This window comes from Dendroctonus ponderosae, unplaced genomic scaffold (assembly GCF_020466585.1).
Source record: "Dendroctonus ponderosae isolate FM_Combo_2020 unplaced genomic scaffold, Dpon_F_20191213v2 Dpon_F_20191213_10, whole genome shotgun sequence".
NCBI lineage: Eukaryota > Metazoa > Arthropoda > Insecta > Coleoptera > Curculionidae > Dendroctonus > Dendroctonus ponderosae.
The window spans coordinates 2907414-2918173 of NW_026017111.1; the positions used below are offsets into that span (position 1 = coordinate 2907414).

At 38.6% G+C, this 10760-nt stretch overlaps 1 protein-coding gene across 1 annotated transcript in view; it reads right to left on the reverse strand.

Moving 5' to 3' along the window:
* Positions 1-10760, reverse strand: part of LOC109544151 — an 84710-nt gene that overhangs the window by 12742 nt on the left and 61208 nt on the right. The window contains exons 5-7 of the mRNA XM_048662054.1: positions 8424-8687; positions 3385-3545; positions 2049-2286 (exon numbers count right to left, since the gene is read on the reverse strand). Of these exons, the coding sequence (XP_048518011.1) occupies positions 2049-2286; positions 3385-3432 (286 nt within the window). The 5' untranslated portion in view covers positions 3433-3545; positions 8424-8687. The remainder of the gene's footprint in view (positions 1-2048; positions 2287-3384; positions 3546-8423; positions 8688-10760) is intronic.

Genomic DNA, 10760 nt, shown 5'->3' on the forward strand with positions numbered 1-10760 from the left:
CCCTTGTGCTGGGTTTGTGTCGACTGACGATAATTTTGCTAATTTCTTAGACAAGAAAAGACGCAAGAGGCGGAATTTTCAATCCCATCCGAAAACTGCACTTGACTACACTCGATAAAGCAGATTTCTCGAAGTGTCGATCAAGCCGATTTCATTTAAGCCACAAATTAGGGCTTAAAGCGATCTGGTACCTGTCGCAACTACTGGAGCAAAGAGACAATTAATTTAGAAATAGAATTTAATTTCATGTCACTTTCTGATCTATAACTGCTCTAATTAGAGGCTTTGGCTGGAAATTGAACTGATGTGGAACCAAGACAAAAGAGCTCCATCCAATGTGAATATCTAGATTTGCTCGAAACGGATAAAGCAGGAGCGACTCTCAACAGTTTTAAGTTTCAAGTTGCACGCTGATTTTTTGGACGATTTCAAAAAATAACTCACCTTGAATGTTCAAAAAGAGACTAAAGGACAGAAATAATTAAAGAGAAAACAGAACTTTAATGTTTGCAGATTTAAAAATCCCGCGCTGCGTTTCAGCACCTGTGAAGACAAAACGGTTTGTGAAAACTTAACAATTTCAATGAAGCCTTTAACTCACTTTACAGGCACAGTTTATGTCTTTTTGGTATTCAAAAGTAGACTAAAAGAACATAAGCAACGCAAAACAGAACTTCAATTTTTGCAGACTTAAAAATCCCCCTGTAAGGAAAACGCTGTTGAAGAAAACTGAAGAATGTTTCAATATGATTTTTCAACGATCACTTTGCTCTCTTCAAGTCACTTCGGCAACTGCAACGAACCGATTGTTGAGGCAAATTGAACAGTTCTGAAAAAACGCCCTTCGTCCTCTTTAAACTCCCTATCAAGATTGAAAACGGATTGTTTTCCTGCTGGAGGAAATTCGCTTTCTACTTACATTACGTACAAAGTGGAAACGCCGATCGTAAAGTTTTCAGCGAAAAACCCCGATGTTCTTGAGAAAAACTGAGACAATTACATCATATCTTAGATACAAGGTATCCTTGGAAAAGTTCCTAAGTGTTTTGCGGAGGAACATTAAGTATGTTTTTTAGCCCCGACATCTGAAACTTTAGCGATTAGGGAAACTTTATGTTTGCTTTAAGTATGTTGACAGTTTCCCTACCGGGCATTTACTCAAAAAATAAATGTACTCAATAGGCGGCAGCCAGCATTTTTGTCGTCAATAATAAGCTTTCAATGGGAAAGCGCCTGAAATAAAATTAGGGATAATTGATGGAAAATTACATCGCGCAACAATTTAAGCATTGAAGAACGAATATGCGGGAGTTGAAATCAAGTTATGCAAATTGCGGAAATGCCGACTGAAGCATCCGAACTTTACAAGAAAAGGTGTTTTTCTAACCGGGAAACAGCGAGTTTTTTTTTTTTTTTGATTGCGAGAAACACTTATTGGCAACATTAACCCAAAGTGGAATGCAATGCAGTGAAAGGTATTAAAGTAAGTTTCTCATTTTCGCATAAGTAGGTGTCTTGCTTCATCGTTTTATTAGACTGCACTTTGCTAATTAGGCTCAGTGTTTGCCAGCAAAGTTCCATTTACGTTTGAAACATAATTAACTAATGTCGTATTCGCATCGCATCAACATTTATCACCTCTGCACATAATATACTAGAGTTTCCAAAGCCTGTGATGGGAAACTTTAGCGCTATTATTCTTTGCCATTCTGTGCGATCCTGTTTCAGCCCATTGCAACTCGGTTATTTCTCATTCATTAGTTTCTCCTTTCGTAGTCCATCGGTAAAAACCCGATATTCAACCTTTGCAGATTGAATGAAAATGAGGGAGAAGACTTAAAAACAAGCGGCTTGAACGAACAAGCGCGAAGTTCAACATGAAGCACGAAAATTCCACTCGACTAGTGAAAGAAGCACCGTTTAAGCAAAACTCTGGTTTGTTCTCTGTAACTCCCTTCGAAGATTGAAAATTAAATTTGAAACACACAAAGTGAATTCAACATTTGCGGATTGAAACGTTCCAACAGTTTAGTTTGATTGGTACTTACCTTTATCGTATGGCCTGAAAGCGGTGAAATTGGCAGCAAAAGTCGTTTTGTTCTGGAAATGCTGCGAATAAAATCGCACAATCAGCACGTTGTGATTGGTGTCCGATAAAATAGTGTCGGCAATCGAGCCACAAAACTGTTTTTTCGAGTTTGTTGTATCGTTCGAGAACACTTCCACAAAGTTGGATTCGCAGTCGTTCGGACTATCCAGTTCGAATCGTTCGAATTGCAGTTGTATCTGGAAGGGAAAAGTCAAATTGTCTTTTACAGTTTTTCCCTATTTGAAAATTACGATATTTAAAAGTATATTTTGCCAAAAATTGTTGCTGATCCAAAACTTTCAATCTTGGGCAAGAAACTGTAAATTTTTATAAAGTTTTCTTGTAATCTTCATCAAATTTACAAAATCCTTTGAGGCGACTTTCCCTTCATTCCGTACATAATGCAGGCTTCAGGCTGACATACTTGTGACGCAAAAGTGAAATTCCTCAAGGGATTTTTGAGCGATTGAAATTGAAACCCAAAGAAATATTTAAGATACTTGGATGTATGAAGAATTTCATGCCGTGCAACCTGCCGGTCAGTTACAAGAAGAGAAGAGCAAAGAAAATGTTGTAGTGGGGTTTATTCTATTCTGTTTGATTCTTCTAGTGATTCTAGGTGAGCCAATTTCATTTGCAGTTTTAAATAAGCAATTAGGAATATTCAGAATTAAAACAAAATGCACGAAAAATGTTAAAACTCGCGAAGACATTTGGGTGTTTTTCGGGTTTTTGGTGTTTCCTATTGACCTGAAAATCAGGAAAAACACCCCAAAGTATCTGAAGATACGATTTTGAATAATTAAAACCGAATCTCATTCCAGAACGTAGCGCGGCTCGGATCTCTCGCTCGCACCCATGGACTGTATGGGCGGCGGCCGATCGCCTGTGCGCCGCTACGTTCCAAACTGATACCTTCACAGCTAAAATTTCCAGCTTTGACCGCGCAAAGTTGGACATTTTTGTGCATATTTCCAATTAGATTCGATATGATACTGAAGCCAGATATATTAATTTACAGTTTTGTGCTCGGCCTGGATCTTAATAGATGATTCCGATTTGAGGAACGGCGCAGGCAAACGCAAAGATAAATGCCCAAGCTAACCCAGCAACTACTACTGCTTAATTTAGTCCTTTTTTGTTTATTGATATTATTGATAATTGCCTTTGGTTTTGTCCACAAAGCTAAGCACTGTTCTTCATAATTAAGCAACACTTTTGCTGTGATTTTGCTCGATGTTTGTTCCATTTAACTATGTATGTTTCGAAATAAAAAATGAATTATTTAGACTTACCCTCCAGTTGACCCTCACCGTGATGACCCACATACAGTCGACAGGCATATCGAACAGCCTGTCGAACTCAATTATGTTTGCTGGGACGTCGTCTCGGGAAAATCGGCCCTCCTCCTGATTGCTTATTTCCTTTTTGCATTCCTTAATTTCCGGATTGCTGGCTGAAAGAAAGCGAATGCATTTTCAAAGCCTTCCAAGCTTGCAGGTAATAAAACATAGCGATCATGTCGCTTCAAGGTAACCCGATTACCGGGTAACTAACTATATTGGGAAATCCGATCTCGCATCGAGCCTGAAAGGAAACGATTGGGTTTTTCCAAGCTGCTACGTTTTTATTTCCGTGTTTTGTTGCAAAAATCCAGCTTTAAGGCTGGAGGACGATTGAAACCAGCTGGAAAACGGAACAGAAGCGAATGCAAACATGATATTGAGAAAGGAGGGCGAAGATGCATGTAATGGTTTAAAAGCGAAAGTGACAAAGATGCAAAACGTGGACATGGAATTTCATGTAGAAACTCCACAGACGCTGGAATGGGCGAGTAAGAAAATCCTGGATCTGCTGAATGGAAGAAGAACACAAAAACAAAGCCGGACCAGCAGAGGCCCAATAGAATCAGTTAGAAAAGTAGTAGGGAAGTTAGAGAACGCAGGAGTTCAGCAAAATGCCAAGAAATTGGAACAATTCAGGAAACAACATCAGGACAGACAACATGAAAATGCATCTAGCGGTATTTTGAACGTTTTATTGTGCAGCAATTTGAGGCCAAGAAGCAACTGATGGTTGTTTTGTGTTGATTTGCATGAGTAGAAACATTAGATTGTGCCATTTTCTTTGCCAGTTTGTGTTCATAAACTCATAAGCACTTGTTTGATAAATTACAATGCATTTTTAACGGTAATTTGCAATGGTGGAAAAATTGCAATTTTCCACATCGCAACTGTTCATTGCATAATTCACGAATTAAAAAGGAACACACGGCTTAAATTGCACTCTTAACAAACACTGCGCCGAGGCAAAGTTCACATACTTTTATTTTATGTGTTTTCAAGTGTACCGAGCAAACAGTCTAAATGTTATTACAAGTATAATTATGAACTATTTGCGCTGTTTACAAGAAGAAAGTTTGTTAAGTCTGCCACTTTCTGACATGGAAAATTACAAAAAATCTTGAAAATTGATGATGAGTGAAAACCGGAACTTTTGACGCGAATAGAACGGACTTTTCTCTAAAAAAAACTTCTAAAAATAAATCTGCAGTGCGACTGGTTTTTCAAAAAACAAATACAAATCTGCCTGCATAAGCAGCTAAATTAGCAAAACTCGATCGCAAATTTGAAAATTACTTGAATAAAACCTGTTGATAACTCGCAATTGAAAGTTTCAGCACTCGCCCTAAAAAATCATGTAAAAATCAATCTTCAACTCAACTGGCTTCTGAGGAAATAACTCCAGTCAGCATAAACGAGCGCGAAATGCCAACGACTCGAAAAATTCCCGAAATTTTCCTGAGGATGAGTCAAAATCGAAACGCTTTCCGCTTATAGAACGCATTTTGCCTCAGGAAAACTGCACAAAGCTGATTCTTGAGAGCTTTCAGGTGTTGAAGTATTAGTTGCGTAATTTGGGCCAACGAAAACAACTTCAAAAATCAAACGCTCATTTAAAAAATTCTGACAAATTTCCTGACAATTCCTTGCAATCGAAACTTTCAACGCACAAACACCGCAATTTTTCATGCAAAACGCATCCAAAAGCGATTTCGTTACTTCACGGGTTACTAGGAAAATAAGCGACAAAATAATGCAAATTCAAAAAAAATCTTGAACATAGACTGATGATGGCTCAAAATTGAAACTGTTTCACTTTTAACAAGACAAATGCAAACAAATTCAAAAAATTCCTTGAAGATCACTCAGAATCGAAGGGTTTTCCACTTATAGATATAGATATACAAACGAGGCACAAAAGCAACCTTCCAAGTTTGCCAGTGTCTGAGAAAATAATTCCCAAACTACAACATGCCTTAGAAAAACTGTAAAAAATTTCAGTTTTTAATTTTTTTTTAACTTGTTGAACCGGCGTTACCCTCGAAAACTTTAGATGCCATTCTTTGCCTTGAATGCCAAATAATATCAAAAGCAGCCTTTTGAGTGTTGTGAATTGCCACAAAGGCTCAACTGGCTTCTAAGTGCTACGAGAGCTATTTATTATTTTCCTAACAAATGAAATTACGCAAGATCCAACAGTTTGCCCTGCCTTTAGCACATTTTTACAGTTTAATTAGAAACTACGCAATTTCTGGCTGTTTCGTGCTTATAATGCCATTTCAAACGATTATAATTCTCAATCTTTTTTTCCCAGTCTTACGTATTTCGTTGCTAACTGAAATGGAAAATGGAATTAAAGCGATCTTATTCGAGGATTTCTATTTTGCTCTTCACTGGAACAGTTAGTTTTTTGAAACGAGCGATTGCAGAAAAGATGACAGTGTAAGTCCAAGCACCACATCCAGTGGTTCCTTTAATGCAAAAAGCGGAGAAAGTTAGCGTTTCTTAAACAATGGTCTGCCAAACTAAAGAACGGAAGAACTTTTACTGTTTGGAATGGTGAAACGGTTGAAGCTAACGTCGATCAGAAACTGCATTCAAAGACATTTTTCTGGCAGTTTCTGGAAGCGAGTAAAATGTGCATTGCCTGATTGAGAGAACGCACCAAACAACAAATTAACTTATTCAAAATGATAAACTTGCAAATTAAGTAACGGATCACTTTCAACAAAATTTGTGGTTGTTTACCTTATTTTTGAGCCTCCAACTCGGTAAAAAGTCTGATTAGTATTCCGTTGTCAAAAAGTGTTAATTTGAACCACAACTGGCTTTGTCATTTAAGAGCGTAGCTTTCGTCGGTTTTCTCGCTCGCACCCATATGAGTCTATGGACGCGGCTTGATCGCCTTGTACTGCTGCGTTCGAAATTGGCACCTTCAGCGCTGAAAATGTCTTCCAACTCCAACATAGAGCAAGACTCAATTTGATTTTTGCACACTTTTTTTGGCAATTTACTCGCAAAATTCCTGTGAAGTTGGTTCAATTTTTCCAGTTTGGCAATCGATCGACTAGGAACTTGCAATGGGGTTAAAAAATAGACTTTTCGCTGTCCAAATGAACATTTTCCATGTCATTTTTACCTTTCCCGTACGTTGACAAAATCCGCTAAGAAGACGCGAATTAAGCATTAATGCGAACTTCAAAGCAAAAAAAGGAAAGCGCATTGGAAAAAATGGAAATCGACCGATATCCGGTTCTTTGACCGGGATTTTCAGATCTGGCTCGAAATGTTTCGGTTTTACATAAAAACCAATTCCCGTGTGGCGTTTGCGAATCGATTTATATTTAACAGAATTTGAGCGGCAAAATGCAAACCAGATACCAACCAAAAGAGCTTCGACCTTTTGGAATGGAACAAAGCGATTCGATTAATTTTTGATGCCGGACCCTGCGAAAAGATGCTGTTATTCTTGCCCACGAATGAAAAGGTTTTCCAGGAATTTAATAGTTTCGTTTTATGGGCACTGGAGGCCCGGCTAATATGCGGAAAATACGCATAATCTTTGCTGAAAAACATTGAAATTGAGTTAGGAAAAGTTGATAAAGCGTTCAGCGCGGCTTTGGGAGACAAATGAAGGTTTTTTGACTCAGCAATAAAGTCAATGTCAAATAATCAATGCGAAAAACCAACAGCAAACAAAATTCAATGGATTCCAATGAAAATTTCAACTAGTCAAGTACTAAATCTCTAATCGCCGTTCGAACATAAATTGAGCAGTTCGCTTTGGTAATTGCAAGTAGCTGAGCCATTTAACTGGTCCCTTGAGCTCGGTTTAATGTTGGTACCCAACAAGATTCCACCCGGAATTTATGCTGTGTCGAGGAAATAGAATATGGGGATTTCAGTCTCATAAATATCGGATGGTTTATGTGTACGGCATCTGCCGTTGTACTCGCTTGGCAATTTTTCCATGCAAAAAGCCGTCGAGAGGTACGTATGTAAGTCAACCCTGAAAAACTGCTGTTTTCTTGGCTATCGCTTCTTTATTCTTCGCTCTGTCGTCTCTATTTCTTAATGGGTATTTATTTACGATCATAATCCTAAAGTGTAAATCTTCGAAGGCTTCGGCTACATGTCGCTTCGAAATGATTATCCCATAAAATCCCGGACAGAAAGTACTTTTACGCTGTTTGTCTAACGTGTTGAACTATTTTCTTCGGAAATTTACTGTCCGCCTTTCACTAATCATAAATCTTTATTAGTACTTCCAGATAATTCCACGGAAACGAACCTCGAGCTGTAAGCGCCCAATTTTCCAGGGGACCAGAAAAACACTTTAAAACTTGACATTTTCGTGCCGTTTCATAAATGTTAAACTAACTTTGATCATGAAATTAAGCGCCAAACAACAGATTCAAAATTATAGACTTGCAAATTAAGTAACGAAAAACTTTCAACAACATTTGCGGTTGTTAAGCTCATTTTGGGGCCTGCAACTTTCTCCTCTCGTTAAAAAGGCTGATTAGTATTGCGTTGTCAATAAGTGTTGATTTGAACCACAACTGGCTTTGTCATTTAAGAGCGTAGCTCCCGTCGGTTTTCTCGCTCGCACCCATATGAGTCTATGAACGCGGCTTGATCGCCTTGTACTGCTGCGTTCGAAATTGGCACCTTCAGCGCTTAAAATTTCGTCCAACTCCAACATTGAGCAAGACTCGATTTGATTTTTTACACACTTTTTTTGGCAATTTTCTCGCAAAATTCCTGTGGAGTTGGATCAGTTTTTCCAGTTGGCAGTTAGCAAATGGCTGTTTTTTTCCAACTGGGCTTTGTCGCTTTGGCAGGTCGTTCAACAAAAGAGAGTTTAGCGAGCCCGAAGCAATTTATTGACATAAATCGGTTAAAAACTTCAAAACCCTGTTCAATTCTAATGAATTGATTGGGAGGTCGAGGTAGAAATCGTGCAGCAACAACGCTCTTTGTTCACTTACATTTATTGATGCGAGGCACAAAATCGAACACCGCCCGAAATCCCTTTCCTTCAATGTTCTCGTCGGATTTGAAATAAACCCAGAGATGCCGGTTCGAAGATCGAACTTTCGGTGGAAACTTGTTGATGCCACAAAAGTGCAACAGCACCTGGTTGAATCCGTACTGGCCATCACGCACCTCCAAGTAGTCATTCTTGCACTCTTGGGAATTTTCGATCTCGAACTCGTCCCGAAAGTCCAGTTCGATTACGTGGTTCTGGGGAGCTGAAAAAAACAAGAAAAAACTTAATCAAGCAAATTTATTCGCTGCTTATCCAGGGTGAGAGTTGGGGAATGCTTTCAATTCGTTTCATTTAGGAAGTTATTTGAACTTCTGCTGCAATTTCTTTGCGAATCTATCATTGCTAATACCCCTAGACTCCTCTTCTTTATAAAGTCTACTTACATTCTAGGCAATGGCAAAGGGAAAAACCGGTTAATTAATGGATTCTCGTGTAACTGATAGTTGCGAATTGTTGATGACGACGTCCTTTGTTCCAGGAGGAGAAAAGCGTGGTTTATTTAATCGAACAACGATCTTCGTCTTGTACATATCCACTTAATCTTTGGCTTAGAGCCAGAGCGAGGCTCACGAATACGGTTAATACTCAGCTCACATATTGATCATGTGAATCGACACTTGATAAAAATTGAAGTTCCGCAAAGAGTTTCATTGAGCTCGCACGTTCCGGGAATGTTAATCCAGAACTCTGGAGAGTCTGTTGCCAGCCTTTATCGCCGTCTACTTGAAATTAACTAAACAGAGCAAAGTGCTGATGTAGCTAATAGCAATAGGAATTCGTGTTACAATAACAACTCGAGTTAAATGTGTTTTAATATGTTTCGCCCTCAGAGCCGCGCACTAAGCAGCTTCTTAGGTGGAAATCATCGGAACTTTAGCTATCTTTAGAATCAAGTGTCGTATAAAGATTGTGGAAATTGGGCATTAGCTATTTGCTAGTTTGGCGAAACAATTTTTTATAGAAAACAAGCAATTTTTTATAGAAAGGAGCGCAGCTAAACTCATACACTGATTTTGAGATCGATGTTTACTAAACTGGCAAATTCGGGATTTTTTGATGTTTTTCTGAAACTCTCCACATCTGTAGGGTCACGTGTTTTCCAAAGATAGTGAAAGTTCAAAATTTAATTCTGCTTTTCTACGGGAGATGTGAATTTTGAAAGATTATGGCGCAGTTGTGTTAAATCGACATTGAGACTGATTGGTTGACTTTTACCAGCTTAGTAAAAATCGGGAAATCGGGGAATTTTTCTGAAACTTTTCCCATATGTAGAACCCGGTCTCTTTTAAAGACTGTGGACATTTGAAAGTTGAACTCGCATTAGTTTGGAAGGTGTGAATTTTTAATGGCCAGGCGCAGTTGAGGACAAAAATCCGTTTTGGGCCCGACATTTACTGATCTGGCAAAGCTTAGGATTCAGGGTGATTTTGCAGGGTGAAACTGTCCTGATATTTAAAAGCGAGTATCTTTGAAATACTGGTGAGTTTTTGAATTGCTACTTGCTTTAGTTGGAAAGTTAGGGATTTTTAAAAAAGAGAGCGCTGCTGGATCAAACGTCCCATTTTGAGTTCGATGTTTATTAAGCTGGCAAAAATCAGAATTTGTATCCATTTTTCTCAAACTCGCAGCACCTTTAGCCTCAACGTTCCTTCAATCGTGGAGAAAATTTCAAGGTGTTAATCATATCAGTTTAAAAGGTGTGACTTTTTAATGGCAAGGCGCAGTTGAGGACAAAAATCCGTTTTGGGCCCGACATTTACTGATCTGGCAAAGCTTAGGATTCAGGGTGATTTTGCCGGGTGAAACTGCCCTGACCTTTAAAATCGAGTATCTTCGAAAGACTGGTGAGTTTTTGAAATGCTACTTGCTTTAGTTGAAAAGTTAGGGATTTTTTAAAAAGAGAGCGCCGCTGGATCAAACGTCCCATTTTGAGTTCGATGTTTATTAAGCTGGCAAAAATCACAATTTGTATCCATTTTTCTCAAACTCGCAGCACCTTTAGCCTCAAGGTTCCTTCAAAGGTGGCAAAAATTTCAAGTTGTTAATCATATCAGTTCAGAAGTTGTGATTTTTTTAATGGCAAGGCGCAGTTGAGGACAAAAATGCGTTTTGGGCCCGACATTTACTGATCTGGCAATGCTTAGGATTCAGGGTGATTTTGCAGGGTGAAACTGCCCTAACCTTTAAAATCGAGTATCTTCGAAAGACTGGTGAGTTTTTGAAATGCTACTTGCTTTAGTTGAAAAGTTAGGGATTTTTTAAAAAGAGAGCGCCG